This window comes from Doryrhamphus excisus, chromosome 13, assembly GCF_030265055.1.
Source record: "Doryrhamphus excisus isolate RoL2022-K1 chromosome 13, RoL_Dexc_1.0, whole genome shotgun sequence".
Classification (NCBI taxonomy): domain Eukaryota; kingdom Metazoa; phylum Chordata; class Actinopteri; order Syngnathiformes; family Syngnathidae; genus Doryrhamphus; species Doryrhamphus excisus.
In genome coordinates, this window is record NC_080478.1 from 14,971,942 (window position 1) to 14,993,827 (window position 21,886).

The following is a 21,886-nucleotide window of genomic DNA, read 5'->3' on the forward strand; positions in this document are numbered from 1 at the left end:
GCTATACCCTTTGTTTCACATTTGACTACTGAAGTGGAATTTGTTCAGTTGACCTATGTGGCTTCATATAGGCACAATTACTGTCTTAATTAAAAGATTGAAAGATATTCTCTTGTTATATTGCATAAAGGTTAATTATCTGTGAGCTAATGAGGTGTGCACTGATTCATAAATTGTATGTTTAGTTTGGAAAGGGTGAGAGAACCAACAATGTGTTGGGTGGTACAGCCATTAAACAGGCAAATTTAAGGGCATACTCACTTAAGGTCATTAAACCCTTACTGGACTGGACCTGAAAAAAAAAAAAGAACATCAGAAAAATTCACCCATCGGAAAAGTGGACTTTTTTGCCATCTTTGGGTCCTGCCTGCTGGACTCCTGATGAATGTGCGGGAATAGAAAAGTGAACAACCTGGAATAATGCCATTTCAGACCTGAAAAAATCGGAATTATTTGTCGGAATTATCGGAAAAGTCATTTTTTTGCCATATTTGGGTCCTACCAGGACCCAGATGAATTTGTGGTGGATTTGGCCCACCTGCCTGACCAGAAAAATGTTGTGTCAGCATCTTGGAAAAAATTTGCAACAGCCTTGGAATTGAAAAAGAGCCAAAAATCGACCCCTTGGAAAAAAAAAGCAAGATATATAATCAAATAATTATTGTGACACCCCTATTACAATCTAATTGTTAGCAATAACGAACAGCAGATAATGTCAAAAAAAGCTCAAGGGCAAAAAGAAGTTTCAAACCCAACCTTTACACCAGTTTTCCCCTTCAAAGCAGTCCCTCAGCATGTCTACAAGAGATAGGCGTTTGCTTCGTTCAGCGCGCAAGAACATACATAACATACATTGACCGACATTGGATTAATTTTTGCATCTTTCATTGACAAAATCTACCAGTATGGGCCCCCACATCCACAAAAGTTTGGCAAAGGTAAACACAAATTGATAGCTCCTACTGAGACATCTTTCTTTTCTCGACTTATTGCTGTCAGAAATCCTAGTGAACGCTAATATTCACATTCACGCACACAGTCAAACAATCCTGTTAACATTGAAGGAGATTTAAATACATTGACTTTATTGTCAATGTCGGCACAGATTCCCCCCCAAAAATCTCCTCAGGGAGTCAAATTATTAGCAGCTAATAGGATATTTTATATGAATTAGAATTATATATTACCCCAGAGAGTGGATGTTAAGCTTTCGTTATTGATTAGAATGGCTACCCTCAGGGATATAATGTTCAATAATTGGCTCTGGTATTTGCTGCTTCAACTTCCTGCTCCGTCAAAGTCTGTTCATGTGATAGTATATTGACTCTCTCACATGAGCAATATTTTTTTATTTAGTTCATTTATGATTCTTTCTACTTCAGTCACCCTTCAATCAACAAACTCAAACAAACGGTGCAAACCTGGATAAGGTACTGTGGTCACGGTGACACACACTATGCTGTAATACTCACTTTTGTCTTGTTTCTTCTCAGGTGCTGCCAGGCATCCTGCAGAAGCATTGCTGTATCTTCCTAAACAGGAACACAGGTAAGTACTAAATAAAAGAACCATAGACGTGACAACCAGAAGGAAGGAGTGGGTGTTGGTGAGGAAATGATGAGTCCCTGTGCTTTTCTTTGAGTGCCTGCTGGTGGCTTACGATACTTTATGACATTCTTAGGATATCCACTTTTCATTATTACTGCAGGTTTTTTCTATCTAGAAAAAAAGTCCTTTTTCTGGCACAAAATGCGAAATGGCTGTGTTACTTGTTTAAAACTGATGGTGAATCATTCTTTAAATCATTTTTGCAAACCTTGTCATGGGTTTATTCACATTGTTGCAGGTGTGAAGAGGTTGCTGATGAAATTGAAGAGCAGGGAGATATACTCAGGTACCTGGATGCAGTCTTTACAATAATCAACCCCTTGACTGCATTGTGATTGCATGCACGTTATCTTTTTCAATCCTACCGTTTCGGCCATGAAGTGGTTCCTTCATTTGAACGATGGTTATATTATCACAGCAAAAGCTGCCCTCTACGACTTGTCCGTTGTGGGCTTTGTGAGTATAACAGCAGTGCTTGACTGATGATACAACCTCAGTGCTTTTGATTGATGCACTCATCTATACATTCCCAGACATGACCACCAAGGGCACAGCCACCTTGGTGAAAAAAGCTGTGAATTTCCTTTTTAACTTTGGAACTTTGAATTGTAAATGAACCGCTTATCCTCATGAGGGTTGCGGGCGTGCTGGAGCCTATCCCAGCTGTCTTCTGGTGAGAGGCGGGGTACACCCTGGACTTTGCCAGCCAATCACAGGGCACATATACAAACCATTCACACTCACATTCATACCTATGGACAATTTGGAGTCGCCAATTAACCTAGCATGTTTTTGGAATGTGGGAGGAAACCGCACTACTCGGAGAAAACCCACGCATGCACGGAGATGTCCAAGGGTGGAATCTAACTCAGGTCTCCTACCTGCGTGGCCTGCGCGCTAACCACTCTATCATCGTGCACCCCATAGCCTGAGTAAATGCGTTCAAAAGCTTGCTAGTACTGTACACACTTTTAAAACTTTACTGCTACAACATATGAAATGTATGTATTCATCATGGCTACCTTGTGTCTATGGCAATGCACCTTTTACTAGTACTTATGTTGGGGCTGTAATGTTTATATAACAAGCCCAGTAACAGTAATTCATAGTGAATTTGGATGAAGATGATCACTAAGTGAGCACAATGGTGTTGAGTCCAACTTGGGCCTGCCTCAGAGGATGATGAAAATGTAATAAATGAAAGCAGGAAGGCGAGGTAAAAAAAAAAGTAAGATAATAGAAGACTCTAAATGTATGCAAAAAGATTATCTCCAGCAGTGGGAATTTGATTTAACTTGGTTCATTCTGTGTGTGTGTTTCTGTTTTATTGAATATACGGCGACCTCTACTGGGCAGTTTTTGAGCTGTCATGAAATTTCTATTCCTCATTTTTGTCATCTTCATAAGCTTGTGCAAAGAAACTGAGGCAATTTGGCTTATCATAATCATGCACCCTTTGTTATCAGTGTGTTACACCACTTCTACTATACTTCCACTGAGCTGAAGTACATTCAGCAGTCAATTCCGAATATTTCTATTCATAGACAACAATTAGCGGGTGAATATTTTACCATTCTATTGCAATTTGTCTTGCTTGCGCTGCGTTTCTGGGAGTTTACTATCAGTTCCTCCCCTTGATGGTAATTTATCTCTTGCCTTTGCATTTTCTTACAAATGAAGAAAGTTTACAATGCACTTTTTAAGATTGCATGTACAATGTACTCTGTTATAATGTGCTGCAGTTGTTAAGCTTGCAATAAATACCTTTGCATTATAGGAGGAGATGTTTCGTAACACCCCACCAATCATATCATTGTACCATTATTGCTTTTTAACTAACTGCAAAATCCTCTGTTATTGTAATTATATACCTACATCATAAAATGTTGATCACATGCATTTAAGTTATCAAGCTGGCATGAATATTACATTTTAACATATTTTATTGATGAAAAATCATAACAATATTCCTCTCCAACCTATATAATTGTGAGCAGCATCAGTGCAATGGTTCCTCTCCTAATACAAGCCTTTGTCTTGTGTCTCAGAGCATCCATATTAATGCTTGCATGTCCTGTCAGAGTTTACTTATCCAACTCAGCAAATCTCACTGACACAAGATTGAATCAGCAGCCACACTATTAGCTGGCATAATTAATGGGTGAGCTGTCCCGTTCCCTTTGTGTGTGGAGTCTGTTTCGGTGAAAGCACGTGTGCACACATACCCTTTACATCAGCGCCAAAATGAACAAATTTATCATGCAGTTTGACTAAATACGTTTGTATCATAAGATCACATCACAATACACACAAGAAATATGAAATATGAGCAGCCTCAGCATGGAAAAAGAGAATGAAAGCATGAGGTTCAACAACAGACTTGCAACTGGTAGATAAAACTGAGCTGATGCTATTATAGAAGATTGTGTGGCATGCGTTTATGTGTGATTTGATGGCCCTCACAGCTCCTCACTTCTACTGAAATCTCCACTGTTGTTGTTGATAATGAGTCCTGCCGTATCTCTTCTCCTCAGGCTCCCTGACCTGTACGTTTGTCCCTGCGCTTCCCTATACTCTCTCCCCTGAGAGCCCTCCAGTGTTATCAAAGCTCATCCATTGAACTGTTACAAGCAAGCACAGCTTTGCGACATGCCTTTGTTTTGCTGCGACGGAACTGCTGCACCACCAAATTGATTGCAAACAAATATGACACAAAAGCTTTATGGATTAGAGAAGCAATACATCGTGCACATCTCTCATGTTGCAGTGCAAATCTTGGAAACAGGACTCATTGGTCAAGATGTGGCTTAGCTGAATATTCTTGATAAGATGTCTGGAGAATAAATTTAAGTCAGTGAGCTGGAACTTTTACACAATGCTATATGTGCCTATACTCGGTGTGAGCGGAATACAGTGTGTTGAATTAAAAGTGAAAATAACTTCCTGTCTGTGCTTGTATCCAGAACTTGACCAAACTTTTATTGGTTCTTTTTTTTGATACATTAAGCAAAATAATACCTCTTGTTTTTTTTTTTTTTGCTTTATAGAGGCAATTAACCTACAAAACAAGAGAAGGGAGACAACATACTGCAAAAACTGAAAACCAAATCAAGTTTAAATTTCTTTAATAGCTTCTTCTTAGACCAGGAGTTTCCCATCAAGGACCGCATTTGTCAAAATCAAAGGACACTTTTGACACTTCCAAGGTGTCAGGCATGATGTGTGATAGAAGAGTTTCAGCTAAAATGAAAGGAAAGGTATACAAAACTGTTGTTAGACCAGCCATGTTGTTTAGTCTAGAGACAGTGCCACTGAGGAAAGGACAGGAAGCAGAACTGAAGCTAGCAGAGATGAGGATGCTGAGGTTCTCATTGGGAGTGACCAGGATGGATAGGATCAAGAACGAGTACATCAGAGGGACATTACATGTTAGAGACCTTGGAGATAAAGTCAGAGAGGCCAGACTGAGATGGTTGGGACATGTCCAGAGGAGAGATAGTGAATATATTGGTAGAAGGATGCTGCGTTTAGAGCTAACAGGTAGGATGCGTAGAGGAAGACCAAAGAGGAGGTTTATGAATGTAGTAAAGGAGGACATGAGGGGTAGTTGGTGTGAGAGAGACAGATGCAGAAGACAGGGTTGGATGGAGGAGATTGATTTGCTGTGGCGACCCCTGAAGGGAAAAGCCCAAAAAGAAAGAAGAAGAACTCAGCTGTTTTCTTCTATGTTTTGTTCAACACTGACTTTATAACCTTCATATTTTGACTTTATTCTCGGTATATGAATTTTTTTCTCCAAACTCAATATTTCTAAAATTTTAACTTTATTCATTGTTTTGTTATAATATTGTGAAAATTATTATGCATATCACATTTTTGTCATGGTATTACAATAATATGCCCTTAACGTTTTTCACACAATATTTTCATATTTTACATTAATAGCACAGCTTTATAGTACTATTTACAGTATTATTTCTACTTCACTTTTTACCGCTCTCTTTCCATTTCCCTTGTTGTTTTTGTTTTTGTATTTTCCAAATATGCAGAGGGCCAATAAAAATGGCCCTGGCCTGGTAAAAAAAAAGATATGTTAATCAAAAACAAGTATTTTAGACATCGATTTAGACATCTGGTTTACGTTTCAGATTTTGCCATGTCGATTTGGACTAAAAGCCAGAAAAGCTACAACCACTTTAATGTGGTTGCCTTCAGGGCTGCTACTGATTGATTTGTCCTGTTAGTGATGTGGAGAAAGAAGAGGAAGCAGGACCCTTTTTCGAACCAACTGTGTGCAGCGACAGCTGTGTACTATTAAAGTGTTGTGCAGTAGTGTGCAGTTGGTGTCATCTGCAGTGTTACCTTTCCAAGAAAGTATAAATGTGAGTGTAATTCGTCATGTACATCCCTGTAGGGACTGCTGTCAGTGGAAAACACAGTGCCTGGCGAGGTGACAGCTGCCGTGTGTGGTTTGACTGCCTCAGCTTGTCTCTGACAAAATGAGCGATCTGGGAAAAAGTGTTGATTTACTGCAGAGTCACACTCTTACTTCATTAATGAACGGATGAATGGAGAATTGGAGGGGATAAAATTAGTATTATTAGTGTCTTTGTTAACAGTGACTCTCACTATGTCCACATGCAGTCAAAATTCTGGTTAAGGTCAATATTCCGGTTTCTGAAACATTCGGAATAACGTGTTTACATGTCTGAGCAAACAGGGTTATTCCTGTATATACTGTATCCTGATTTCCCAATCAAAACAGTGACGCACAAGTGACGCATATGAAAACAAAAACAACATCAGCAAGCCTTATAATAATAAAAAAAACTTTCACCACATTAATGACATAGTTTCCTCCTCACTCCAAAAATGTGCAGCTTTGCATGCCGCCATGTTTTCAAATTCAATACTTCCTGTCAAAGACATGAGATACCTTTTCGAATGGAACATGCGCAGAATTTAAATCAATATTCCTATTGATGGGAATATCCCGATAGGCGTATACATGACCCAATATTCAGGTTAGAAAAGGAGTAACCCAGGGTTAATATTCTGTTTTTTAAAAACCAGAATATGAGAACATATTCAGGTTTTTCACAAGGGTTATTCGTTTTTACATGGCTGTACACAACTGGCTTAATGCTAATATTCCGGTTATGATTGGGTTATTTAACTATATTTGTAAAAGTAGCCTGTGTTGACAATTGTATAATTCCCTCTGAATTTCCTCTGTCCTTACACTGTGAGTACTCAGGATTCTTTCACATACACACACACACACGCGCACACACACGGTTAACTCATCAATTCACAGTTCACACCTTATACATCACATGCTGACATCAATGGCCCATTTCCCTCTCATGTTGGAAGAGCTATGGACTCCATCCATACATAAAAAAAACTACCACCTTAATACTGCATTGATGCTGACTGGAGAAGAAACCGGAGGACCCGGAGAAAACCCATGTGAATCGAACCCAGGTCTTCCTGATCTGTATATCATGCATTACATTTGTGTCTTTTGTTATTGTTGTTTGCAACACAAGTTGGGTGTTTGTGTTAATGACCTGGAATTTTGAAATGTCAATTATGTACGAACCCTGCACAAAAGTGACAAAAATTCTGCTATGTCTTCTGTTGAAGTGGAGTTATGATCCATACAGCCACTCACTCTGTGTAGGTACATCCATAGACAGTCCCATGATAATGTGTTCACTAGCCAGTGGAGCCTGATTGGCTTTCTTTGTGTATATAAACGCAGACAGACAAACATGTCCACTGCCAGACCCTAAAAAACAAGCAATTTCAGTGCCAGTGAATGTGTGTGCACTGTCAAATGTGAGGGTACTTACATAACTCATACCAAAAAGAAACATTTTCTCTTCTGTCATCCAGATTTAGCACTGCTCAAAAACACTTTAGAGTGTGTGTATGCTTATGCACGCTTTGTTGTTTGAGATAAATAACAGTGATCATGGCAGGTTACAATAGCAGTTTGTTTTCATAGGAAGAGAAAACAACTGTGAAGACAGCTACTCTCTCTGGAAAAGCCAGTCATGATTTGATAAGCCGTGACCATAACAAGTGGCATGTCAACATTTACTTACTTTGTTTTGCACTTTACTGCCGTTTAACACTCAGCCAGAATAGTGGAATTCAAATTTATTTTATTTCACAGAGTCATCATCATCAAGAAAATATTATTTTAATATGATACCATTATTCATATTGGTTCCATCCATAGATGAAACTAAATCAAATTTGTTTAAAATCCTAAAACCAAAGTTGGGTGCAAATCCTCTACTGAATGTGCTGTGCAAATAGATCTCGCTTGATGACGTGTTCATTGGTATAGTAGTATAATAGTGGTAGTTACTCTGTGATAACGATTTACCTATAGCATCATTTACTGGGATTACAGCGTGCTGATGGATGTTGTCTGTGAGAGTTATAACCCGAGCAAACAACCGTGTGCATCATTGTAAGTCATACGAAATGGTTCATTGGTCTTCATGATGTTGCAAAGGAAAAGCCATACATTTATTTTTATTGCAATATCTATGCTGGGCAAACTGCCGCAATGCGTTGTATCTTATTGACATGTCAACCCAGAAGCCATAACACCAGATCATCAGAGAAAATGATCCTCGCATTTGCAACCGACCACACGCAGCATGCTAAATCTACGTTTTGCCATTCTGCTTCATTAGTCTTGAATGAGCTGCTCGCCACACGCATGTCATAGGCCTAGTTTACATTATATTTCAAAATATTGCTGTAATGAATGGAGATTCTGCAGTGCCGTGAAGGTGCCCTGCTCAAAAAATCAGAAGTTTGCCACTAAACACTTAAATGACTTAGACAAGGTTTTGGAGAATGTGATATGGGCAGGTGAGACCACAATTAAGAAATGCTGAATATGACCCCAAGAACATCATCCCAACTGGTCGTGTCTAAGAGTCAGGAGAGCAAGCAGTCAGTAAGAATTTATCAGTGTCCTAACTGTGTGTATTTTTATGTGTAAGTAATGGAACAAAAGCTGTTGTCTGTGTAGCATTATAGAGTGTGCAAACAGGGAGCGGGGTGAAAATTACAAACTGACCGAGTCTGGAGTTGCTAATAGCCATTTCTCACCACAATCAGTGGGTCTACTTGAGCTTTTTAAGCACTGGTAGTCCTTACTTACCATTAAGAGAAGTCTTGAAGTAACCTCTTTTCTTGAGAAACTTCAGACTGTCCAGTCTCTACTTCCAGATTGGATTTGGGACCCAACACAAAAGATAAATCATACTGTTTATCAACTCCCATAAAGTTGGGTTCGGCAGCAACACCAGAAGTCCTCCTGAGCACTTGGGAGTGTGACCAACTGGAGGTGGGTGGGGGAATAAATTAAAACACACCGTTTTCACAGGATGCATGAAATCCAAAGGACTGGAATAGTTGCAGAGTCTGGAAGATCTAGAAGGCTTCCTGTGCTGGTTATTGTGTGCAGCTTGTCTATCGGAGTCTACAACTCAATACAAAGGGCTGAAAAATGAGCGTAATAGGTCCCCTTCAAGAAATTGCTGAGAGCCAGATGTAGTCATCAAAAGTGCCACATCCGGCTCCTGGCCCAGAGGTTCCCTACCCCTGTGGTAGGGAATAATATGGTTCATTTCAGAAGGATTTGCTGCTTGGAAGCTTCGGAGATCAGGCCTTACTGTTCTTTTTTGTACAGTTTTGTACAGGCCAGTTGAGGTAGTCCTGGCAGCACATGTATTATAAATATTCATAATTAATTCTTTTAACCATTAGTAAAATGGCCAATGACTTGTTGCGAAGTCCAATGTCCCTGGAAAGACATTTTGATTGATGATGTCTATGTTTTTTATTCAATCAGTCTTGTTCATTTTACTGATGTGCTTGTCAGTGTTACTACATTCTGTGACATTTGTAAAGCAGTGTGAGAAATTTAAAATCAATCCGACTTCTAGGATTCAAAACTGGAATTTGAGAATATAATACCATAGGCAACATAGTAAAGGTGCATGTGACAATTTTTACCCTTTTGTGTACAGCGTTTGTACCACTTTGTACACTATCATCACCGCTGTTATTTATTGAATATAAATGAATCTGTCCAGGCCTTAAGGGATCATCCAAACAAGGCCACCGCTAAGCCTTCCAAATAACCATCATGAAAACCCTTTCTGACACTGTTTAACATTCCTTTGGCACATAGTGATGGGTCACCAATAAACAAAAAGAATGGACATATTCTGTTTTTTTTTCAAGGACACAGTAAATGAGGCCATCAGCCACGGTTCCTTTTGAATTCATGACTGACTCATCTTTTGTGGTTCTCCAGTGTATAGAGTGTATTTCAAAGAATCTTCCAGTCATTTCTTACTCTTGCTTGTCAAAACAAAATATTGGTTGTTTTTATCAGTTTGCTGATTTTTACTGACTGTGAAAGCTTTTGCAAATTGATTTAATGTTGCAGGATGGGGTAAAGTGCAGTGATTCCTACAGTGGTGATGTGTGTATTTGCCACTTTTATGCTCTTTATTGACATCATCCATACCTAATTTATGTATTTAAGTGTCAGTAACACGTGATTTGTGTGATGATTACATCTACAGTACAATGAGCATACTTTTGCTTTTGTTCTAAATTTTTGTTTACTTTAAAGCCACTGAATCCACCGCCAGAATGTTGTTGCTATCTTGCTTTAAGTTGACCATTTTTATGTTATGATTAATGCATTTTACTGGATTTAAACCTAGCGTTCACTGTTAAAATCAATATGTAAATTTAAGAGGTGGATGTTAGAGCCATGACATAAGGATTAGTTGCTGACCACTCAGACGAAATTCTACAGTGAGTGGTGCTATTTTGTCATTAGTTTTTCCTTCCAATATTGCATAAATATTCTTTCACTGCAGGCCATGCATTACTCTCTATTCATGAAAGTAATGCATGGCCTATTTAATTTTCTGCACCAGCAACCCATTCATTTCTCTATTAGTTTAACTGGAGCCTGCTTTCATTCAAGGTGACATCTTATCTCCCCCTTCAGTCTACATCATGGAGATTATGCAAGTATGAGAGTCTGAAAGTATGTGAAATAAAATAAAGTTTGCAGCACTGCTTCAATTTACGTCAAATGTCAGAACGTAGCTCCTGCAGTTGTTGATTTGGAGCTCTGTATTATTATTTTTTTATGCTAGCAATGTCTTTAAAGCGTACATCATTTGACTTGAACTGTTGAAATAACAGCAGTGTGTAAAATGCTATCAACTATCCTGCTTTTTCGGAATGAGCATCCAGAAGCTGATACCATTCCTTGGAGTCGCTGTATCAATAGATGACTAAGTAGGCCTCAAGTAGGTGTGCGTTTGTGTATAATATTATTTGGATTCTCTATCTTTAAGAATGATTATGTTACTGACTAGGGGTCATTTTATCAATTTGCCACACAGCCAGGAGATCTGGAAGATCCAGGTACTGTGGCTTCCTCCTACATTCCAAACTTTTAAGGGACCTATTATGCTTTTTCCGCTTTCTGACCTATTAATGTAGTTAGAATGTTGTATTCTCGTGTTAAACGATGCCAAAGTTTCAGATAATGAGGTTTACACAAGTTTAGGATGGCTCTGAACGCTCGGTTTCAGAGTACACTCTAACCCTGGAGATTTGTGATGTCACAGATTGCCGGGTTTCGTTAGATGCCCCCCCCCCCCCCTCCCAAGCACTGCTTCCCCCATCCTCCTCCAAGCTCTGCTTCTCTGTTTATGGTGTTAGCAATGTCTCCAAGGAAGTGTTTTATTGTGTGTAAGGGAAAGTGGAATTTTGTTCACATATCCTAACAAGGAAAACATCAGGCACAAGTGGTTGGAGTTCCTGATTCCCTACCAGCAAAAGAAAAATATTTTAATCTGTCAACAACATTTCCAACACATATGGCTGGATGTGAAAAGCGGACATTTTAAAAAGATAAATCGCAGTTTATGATCAACTCCTATACCGTTTATCAACTCCAATAAAGTTGGGTTCGGCAGCTAGTGGTACACCACCAGAAGTCCTCCTAAGTACTTGGCCGTATGACCAACCACAGCGCAGTGGGCATGTCTGGATGAAATTAAAACAAGAAAGCGCGGGAAGCACAAAAATCCAAAGAAATACAGCTGGAATAGGTGCAGATTCTTGAAGATCTAGAAAGCTTTCTGTGTTGGTTGTGGTGTGTTGCTGCTCTATAGGAGTCCACAACTCAATACAAACTCAAAAAATGAACATAATAAGTCCACTTTAAATTATTCATAATTATTCATGTGAATGTTAGTCTGAAAGGTGACCTGTGATTGGTTGGCGACCAGTCCCGAGGTGTACCCCCAGCTGGAATAGGCTCCAGCATATCCGCGTGACGCGAAGCCATAATAGGTTATCTAGAAATTGGCCATCTGATTATTAGTTTTTAATACAATCCTAATCACATTTAAATAGTATACATCAATTTCTCACTGAGACCATGAGATGGTGCTGTCTTGCCAATCTGGATTTGTTTCCTTTAGACATAAAACTACATCATATTGTATCCCATGATACACATACTGTATTGAATCATAGTAGCTATGTACTAAGTCATGTGCTCACCTCATCTCACCAGCAGCTGTCACTGCAGGCAATAAACAATTAAAATGCGGCACTTTCACAGTAATAGACAGTAGCCATCCTTTTCCACTCAACTATGACTTGCTGTATGCACTGTGTAAGTTTGTCTTTAGTCTGTGTAATTGAAATGGTGAATCTTCAGGTCCAAGTAAACAGCTTTACAATAGATTTACATCACTTTCTCTGGGCATGCGGCCTTTGGGGGCCTGTGCACTGGCATATTGGAACAAACCAAGGACCCATAAAGTATTCAATATGTGTGCCATCACAATGCATCAGCCTGCTGGCTCGGCCAGGCTACCAATCACAAGAGCAGACTGTTTAGGGAGGTTTTAGCAGCCTGCCCCCCTTCAGTACAAGGTCAATACACACAGAATGAAAGGCTGAATTTAAACACACTCCCAGTTTGCGGCAATGATTGAAACAAGGCCGGAGCAAGATGGCTTTCACCAACACAGCGTTAGCAGGACTGCACAGAAAATAAATAGCTGGATGATTTTCCCAAGTAGGTTTGTGGCATGTGTCAATGAAGCAGGCCCTCGAGGATCTCACAGGCTATTTTTGTGATTGTTGTGGACTAAAATGCTTGCATTGTGTTTTTAGAAATACAACTGAAAATATAATATTTTACTAATAAGTATACACAACAAAGTTATGAATTACTGGGAGTACCAGTCAGTATCTGGTGTGTATCTGTATCTGATCCAGACATGCTCAAAATGGGTGACATGTCTAGTGAATATGGTGTGTTGTCTTCCAGATTTAATGGTCCATAGTGGCGGTGGCGCTGTGGTATGGGCAGTTATATATGTTTTATACATGCAGTTATATGTTATGGATAACAAAGACTGCCCCGCCCCGCTTTTACTCATGTTTTAACTGTGTATTAACCAATGAATGTTGTATTTTATTGTCTTCTATTCCGTTTCCTTGCTTTATTCAACTCCATTCAAGTGTCTTTGAGTATTTTGAAAAGCGCTATACAAATAAAATGTATTATTATTATTATTATTATTATTATTTATTGATGACATTTTGAATGCACAGAGATACTGTAGCACAATCTTAACTCTGACGACCATCACCCCATATTGCAGCATTATAATGCACGGCCCCATGTTGTAATCTGTACACAATTCCTGGAAACAGACTCACTGGACCAGTCACCATCTTTTCATGAAAAGATGACATTCTTCACTATTCCTGTAGCAGGTGAATATTTCCTAGGAAAGCCAATATTTTGTTGACAGTAATGCTCACATCCAGTGTATGTAGCGTTTTTTTACCTGAGGGAAAATGCATTTTTTGCATTTAAGTCAGTGTCTTATCTTGCTATACTAATCATTTATTGTGTATACCTCCAGTGAAGGAATTTAGGAGACGACTGCAGTATGGAGTGTTATTCTAGGTTGAACACACTCTCACACATCATCTCCTGCCAGTTCTTGTAATGGAACAAGCCTCCATGCAGGGGGGGAACAAGAGGATGCTAGCTGCCATTCTTCCATGCTGGCTACAGGCCCAGGGAAATGGATGGGAAAAGGGGGAAAGGAGGGGCTGGACAAGAAATGAAAATTGCTGGCTTGGCTGCGTAGGTTTGTGGTCAGGAAAATAACTCTCGGTCCAGGTAAAGTGGATCTGTTTCTTCTGGGAGACGTGATAAAAAACATCACATTTCACAGCATGATACACCCGAGTTACAGTGCCCTCCAGAAGTATAGGAACGGCGAGGTCAATTTCTTTATTTTTGCTGAAGACTGAAAACATTTGGGGCAAATACATGACCCAAGAGCAACATTTCAGCTTTTAGTTGCAGATATTTACATCTAGATAGGATACACAACTTAGAATATATCAGTTTTTGTTTGAATCCACCTGAATGGACTGCATTTCAACCAGAGAGCTGTCTTTGGGTGAAAAACAAGCAATTGTGAATTTGAAAGATGGAAAATCCATTAAAACGATTAGACAAAAATTGGTCATAGCCAGCGGAACCATTTGGAAAGACCTGAAGAAGAAATAAACCATTGGTGTACCAAGTAACAGACAACGAACAGGAAGAATAAGGAAAACATCAGAAGTTGATGACATAAACATTATAAGAGCACCATAGAAGGACCCTAAAACAACAGTTAATGACAACAGAAACGACCTGCAACGCTATCTACTCTTCATAAAAGACTTTATGAACTAAACTACAATGGCTAGAAGATGCAAACCATTTGCCAAGAAGTACGAAGACATAAAAACAGTCGTCTCTCACTACATTGCAGTTCGAACACTAAAAAACAAAAAGTTTGAACAAAAATCGCTCTTTTGTGGTTGAATATAGCCTATTATTGGTTTATAAAATCAAATTTTAAGCACATTGTACATATATATGGCCTAAATTAAGCATTTTCAAGCATAAAAATGGCAAAATAAGCTGTGATAAAGCGAATAAAGCGATTGAAGTGGATCATGAGGTTCTCCATGAAATAGGAAGTAGAGTAGTATGGTGTTCTACACTGGTCTGTAGGTGTCAGTAATGTTACATTGATGAGACAATAACCACCAGGAAGTACGCTGTCAATACCATTGTGTCAGTCTCTTATTTAGTGTCTAAGATTACTTTACTATTGTTTGGTCTACTATATTGGGTAATACAAGTGTAAAGGTGACTATAAGGCTGTAATAATTGTAAAAAAAAACAATTGTGTTTATTTTTAAGGCAATTTTAGAATAAAATACCTTTACACTGCTACAGTCCATTTGCAATAACGTAACCAAGAACACCTAGCAAATCTCATACATTGCATTTGACCCTGAAGGAACATTTTAATTGCAGTAGAGTGATCTTTTGACCGTTTGTCTATTGTTTCTTTGACAGTGAGGCAGTTTGAGCGGCCCCACTATCGCAGCCAGCTAAAATATGAAATTGAAGGATTATAGTAAGTCCTAGCAGAGTGTTGTGCCCTCCACTGCTTCAGCATCCCTCTGACTTTGGGAATTTGTCGCCCCATGTTAGGGACTTTTAAGCTCTAAAGGGATGTTTTTTTTTGCTATGACAGTATGTGTACCTCTAGAGTTCAGATTTAACGTCATTCCAAAACTATGTCAGATCACCCTTGTTCATAATATTATTCGGCGAGTAAGTCTGTCAGCTTTCTATGCTGCCATTTGGGATGTGTCAAGCATCGATGGGAACAGGGATTAACATTGACGCTCTCCTGGGATGGTTCACATTTTTTCATTTTGATTCCTAGTTTCGATGTTCACTTCGCCGATTGAAATAAATAGCCATGAAAAGCAACAAACAAACTGCCGAGCATCAACTAAGAAGTACTGGGCAATATGGACTAAAACATTCATTCATTCATTCATTCATTCATTTTCTACCGCTTTTTCCTCACAAGGGTCGCGGAACGTGGCGCCTATCCCAGCTGTCTTCAGGCGAGAGGCGGGGTACACCCTGGACTGGTCGCCAGCCAATCACAGGGCACATATAGACAAACAACCATTCACACTCACATTCATACCTATGGACAATTTGGAGTCGTCAATTAACCTAGCATGTTTTTGGAATGTGGGGGGAAACCGGAGTACCCGGAGAAAACCCAAGCATGCACGTGGAATGTGTAATTTTTGTCAGTTCTCTGACAGCAAATCAATCAAAATATTTGATAGCAGAAAAGAAGAAAGAATGCTGGCACAGCCCCAATGCACTCTTCTGCTGTACTTTGCTGATGAATCCCAGACATATTCTGTGTGTGGCACACTATGACATCACAGTTGCTTTTAGATTGAGGAAAAATGGCCATAGGTTGAATGACTTCTTTATGGAGATGGCAAAACCTTCCAATGCTGCTGCCAGTATTATGCAGACAACATAAGAGTATTAAAACTCAAACAGGCCTGAAATCTTGAGATCAGTAAGTTTAAAATGAATGGACTTAATCTGATCAGAAGTAAAAACGAACTTGGAGATTGCAGGACAGATATATGCTTTAAGATGATGTCTTTGTCAGATCATAGCTTTGTAATGTACTTTTTGGTCATGCTGGATGCTAAATCTTGGCTAAAAAAAAAGTCATCATCAAAGTGCACACAGTCACAGAGGCTTTCTGAGACAGCGGGGAGGCTTTGATTCATCGGTCTTGTTCTTAGACCTGGTTCACCCCCATGAAACGCTGCATTATTGATAAACCTCCGGATTCAAGGTTTTTCCCGTTTCCAAGAGAAACTTTTCATAGTCTTGGGAACAGAGAGCTCATATGAGCACAGTTTAATGTTTCAAGATAATAATCTTATCTGATATGCATTATCTTGTTTCATTAAGTCTTTGAAGTATTACTGATTTCATTTTAATGAATATTGTAACATTCTCAAGTATGGGTTTGTTACTTCTGTCCATCAGAGAGAACCGGAGGAGCACAGAGCCAAGAGGGAGGGTGAGGTCATTGCAGCACCCCAATGAATGAATTGCTCTGTTGCAATGGGAATGGGAAAACCCTTTTTTTAAAATTACATTTTAAACTCATTTTAGTCTGTGTTTATATATTTATGGTCATTCGCCATATGCACATGCTTTGTTGTGGATCAGCTGTGGGATGTCTGATAATATCGGCTGACCTATTATAGGCATAAAAAAATCTTGGCATAAAAATGAGATATTGGATCATTGTTATAGTTGATTCTGTTGATAATGATGTTGGTGCACAATCATTAAACTGTGGCATGCTGTTGAGAGCAAGCTTAGTATGGTCTGGGATAATTTCCAAGTGTCACCTTTGCATTGTAAATATGTTATTTGCATTGACTAAAGTGTTACATTTTGTAATGGTTGATATCGTGGATATGATTTTTACATTCAGTGTCGGGTGTGACCCGAAAATCAGCAACAGTGTAGATGATGCTTGGGTTTGAGTTGAATGTTGATCCATCCACCCTTTTTCTATACTACTTATACTGTGACTAGGGTCGCGGGTATGCTGGAGCCTATCCCAGCTGTCTTTGGGCTAGAGGCCAAAGGACTGGTCGCCAGCCAATCGTAGAGCACGTATACATAAACAACCATTCATACTCACATTCATACCCATGGACAATTTAGAGTCTGCAATTAACCTAAACCGGAGTACCCGAAAACACACGCAGAACATGCAAACACCACACAGAGATGCACAAGCAGAGAATCAAACCTAGGTCTTCCAGATCTCCTGACCGTGTAGCCAATGTGCGAACCACTTGTACACCGTGCGGCCTAAAGCTTTTTTGATTAATAATAATAACAACATGTGGCTTGTATACTAATTTCAGAGCATTAAAGTCTGTGTCATAACATGTGAAATTATTGTGAGAAGTCCTAGCTGTGGGAAGAATCTAAAATGAATGTACTCGTCACTGTTTAATATGGTTGCGGTGTAGACTCCATCACTGTCAAAGTCATAATCACAGTAAATAACCCCCTTAGGTGTGATTGCAATGATTCACTTAATTGAGATTAAAGGCCAACATAGTCATTTTATCGAGCTTTTTAGAATTAAGACGTTGAGAATCATCACAGATTAAAATCCAAACTTTACTTGCCGGGGGTTATTTTTAGAAAGACGTTCTAGCATTACCCTTTGAGAGAAGGAGCATGCTGCATGAATCTGAAATGTTTTTATTTCATTTTTTTATTCAACCATTCACTGTTGAACATGATTTCAGCATCTGATTTGAACGTTGTGCATCCGACCCAAAAAGGAGAAATGCATTGCACTGTTGTCAGTGTGTATTGGCATTGTTATGAGCTCTTGGTAGAGAGTCAGATCAGATTATTCACAGTTTCCTGTTATCCGCCATGATCCTCATGTCAGCATGTTCGGTGCTGCTGGAAAACAGCTCATGAGTAGGCAAATTTACACAGGATAAACTACGATGGAAGAACGCTAGGGATGTGTTTTACAGCAGAGGATTAGCACCGACACAAGTGTTGGAGTGTCCTGTTTTGTGGCAAACATTAGATGCTCTAATTGTCTTTAAATGTGCTGTGTTGAGCAGAGGGTCGTGGTTATTTTTTGCACTCTTAGACACAAATGATATCTCACGGTGACCGGCATTTGCAGATTAATTTCCCTTGTCACAAAACAGAAGGCAAGCTTTAGGTTTTAAGCAAATTCAAACACACCCGATACACATAATTTAATGAAAATCCATCTTGAGAGCATGTGTGTTTGTATGTGTAATCTCCTTTAGCTACAGGGCCAGATGCATGTTCCTCAAGTGTTTGCTTTTCAAATCTCATCCGAGGAGGCTCCATGTGTACATAGCTACGGCGTATTAGTCCCGAGATAATTTTATGTAGGGACTTTGATTCTCCTCAGCGTACATTTTTTTTTACCACTTTACCAGATGCAAGGCTTAGACTGGGGTGACAAAGTTCCTGCATAATGGGCCGTATGCTAATAAGCAGAAGCTTTTTGTTCAAAATCATTTACTTTTTGAAAGGCTGCACGGTGGTAGAGTGGTTAGCGCGCAGGCCTCACAGCTAGGAGACCCGAGTTCAATTCTCCAGGTACTCCGGTTTCCTCCCACATTCTAAAAACATGCTAGGTTAATTGGCGACTCCAAATTGTCCATAGGTATGAATGTGAGTGTGAATGGTTGTTTGTCTATATGTGCCCTGTGATTGGCTGGCGACCAGTCCAGGGTGTACCCCGCCTCTCGCCTGAAGACAGCTGGGTAGCGGTAGAAAATGAATGAATGGCAATCACCACCTGATGGTTATTGCGCTGCAGTCTGTATCAGCAAGGACTAATCAGTAAGGACCTTACTTTGGGTCAAGGATCGCCCTGTGTCTTGACGGAAAGCAGAAACGGCATCCTCGGGCTCAGCGCATGTGTATTTTTTTGGGGTGTACCACTTGGCTTTTTTATTCCGTAATAATGGGGATTAATCAGAAAAATGGAAAATGACCGTTTTACTGCATCCAACCTCAGCAGCAATGGCACGCTGCGAAAGGCCTTGCTTATGCAGCTCCATGATCCGACTCCATTCAGGAGGGCATGACCGTGTGAATGCCTGACGAAAAATGACAATTTTTGGCTTTTATAACCTGTTGTCTTAAACTTTTGATCAGGTGAAAAACAACTAATTTTTTCCCAAATAGTGGTGATTAATGAATATAAAATGTTTATTAGCCTTCCAGAAAATGAATCGAACAGCCTCACAATTCTTCTCTTTCTCATACCTTGTCGCTGTAAGTGTCACTTTCATCTTGAGGCAAATTAGCTCTTGAGCTGATTCAAGTGTGCTGTCCTCTTCATCACAGAGTAGTCCAGCCCTTGAAAATCCATTGGTAATAGTTTTATTTTTTGACACTACCTACAGTGTGGATTCACTTGCTGGATCGCGCGACTTTAACTTGGAAGCTGCATCATGTGCATTTCTTATATACGCAAGCATACAAGATGTTGCGAGTTTGGAACATCACAGTAAATTAGCTGCACCACTGTATGAGATTTGGTAGCATCTTAATACATAAGAATTACGATAAGTTTGTTAAAGTGTAGAATTAATACAGTTTCTGCTTAGACTGCTTAGACAATAGCAGCAGTTGAACGCGTTTTTCATGTCATTCATCGGAGCTAACGAATGACGGAGGATCGAGTGGAGGTAGAATTGCAATATTCACCTGCATCTTATAGACAAGAGTTGCCTTTATTCCCATTCCAGGATACTATGAACTAAATGCTAAAGTGTAAGAATAAGTCTTGAGTCGGGAATTAAAGAGTTCTACTGAAGTAGCAGTTCTAATATCAGCAGTTGGAGTGCAAATAGAAGGCGCTCTAGAGCCCGCATCCTTTTTTCTGGTTCTCTGTATTGTTAAAAGACAATAGGTCAACCCACAGGTGCCAACCCATGTCATATTTTGTAGGTTGTCACATTTGAGTATGGATTATTTATACCTGAAACAGCAAAACACCGTGTGTGTTATCACCCAGTTGAGCTGACTGGCCTCTGAATATTCACATTTATTCAGTTTGCTTCAACACCTCATCCTGTGATAACATAGTTATATTAAATTCCAGGTTTTGTTCATCCATGACCATCCTTTCATTAAGTCGACCGCTTCTTCCACAAATACCACCGTGTTTTTATGAGCAAAAATATCACCATCTCTCACTCTCAAATGTGTCTCATTTCACTCACCTTGTTCCATTTAATGTGGCTGGATATGATTGGTCTCTGTCACCAAAACCTTTGTCATCATTACGGGTGTCCTTTCCCAAGGTGTGTGTCAGACCGGAGCAGAATAATAGGTGCCAGTGAAATAACCTGCCCCATCCAGCCAATAGTGCAAATAGTATTGTTGACCTACATGCGCTTACATGCTAAACAGATTAGCTGTGTCGGGGAAGCGTGTAAGATACTTTTCTGCTGTTAATAATAAATAACACAAAGTAACCCCCAGCATGGGGGCACAGAACTTTCTATCAAGTGGATGTCTCAATTCGATCAAACATTTAAGATATGTTAATGTGAATATTCTTTAAAGGAGCTCATACAGGGTCAGGCAAAATGATCTGACACATTTGGAGGTTAAATAAAAGGCAAATAAAGTAAAGAAACAAAACGGTTTTATTTTCGAAAAGTACATATAATGTCATTGTTTTTCGGTTTTTTTTCAGTTGCTGCCATGAATTGGACTGGTGAGCATTGTGCTTTCATTGTGAAAATGTTTATTAAAACAAACAAATCCATAACTGCAACACAATGAGCGTTCCGTTTGCACTTCAATCTTGGTAGACATGATCCCGTACCAGCTCCAAACACCATCTTGTTATGGGATACCAACTTGGAATGGAATGGCCTTTATTGTCATTATACAAGATGTACAACGACATTGGAGAGCTTCTCCTTTCAGTGCAGTAGTCAAGTTTAAAAAAAGTATATAAAAGTAGAGTAAAAAAGACAATTTAACAAGATATATACAAGATATCCAAAATATACACATAGTATTGCACAGGAGCATATGCAGGAGCAGAAATATTGCAGATATATTCATTTTAGTGCAATGATAAATGGGTCATAGTGCAAATAATGACTTGTGTATACAGATGAGTAAAGTCACATATGAGTGTATTGTATTGGGTTGTTAAATAAATAAATATGATTGAGGTAGTAACATAGGCAGTGATGGAAATATTGCACATTTGCATTATGCTAATGACCGGGTACGTTTTATGTCTGAGTTCAGGGTGGTGATGGCCGTTTCTCAGTCTGCTTGTTTTTGCCTTGATGCAAACTTCAGAGCTATTGGATCTGCATTGAAATCAAAATCAACCGCCAGAACTGATTTAATTTTTAAAACAAAATGAAACGAAAACTTTTTTGCAAAACAACTTTTTTGTTACTTTACTTTATTTGCCTTTTATTTAATCTACAAATGTGTCAGATCATTTTGCCTGAGTATTGTGTCTAATCATTCAGAGTATAAGTATGTAAAACTTGTGAAAATATGTACCAAACTGCTCATCCACCACTTTCCTCTCATCGACTGAAAGTACACGGTAGTTTTGCCCACTTTGTTCTGCACTTGGAGTCACAGTGTTTTTGCTCACCCATTTGTCTTAGTTCACAGTGTTAATACCGCTGGGAA

At 39.2% G+C, this 21,886-nt stretch overlaps 1 protein-coding gene across 9 annotated transcripts in view; it reads left to right on the top strand.

The window, feature by feature from the left end:
- The window catches only part of dlgap2a (discs, large (Drosophila) homolog-associated protein 2a), a 152,102-nt gene that overhangs the window by 5,258 nt on the left and 124,958 nt on the right, over positions 1-21,886 (top strand). For 8 of the 9 annotated variants that reach the window (XM_058090768.1, XM_058090769.1, XM_058090757.1 and 5 more), the window contains exons 2-3: positions 1,494-1,548; positions 1,847-1,894. In XM_058090768.1, the coding sequence (XP_057946751.1) occupies positions 1,494-1,548; positions 1,847-1,894 (103 nt within the window). The remainder of the gene's footprint in view (positions 1-1,493; positions 1,549-1,846; positions 1,895-21,886) is intronic. The other variant, XM_058090758.1, reaches the window with a different exon arrangement.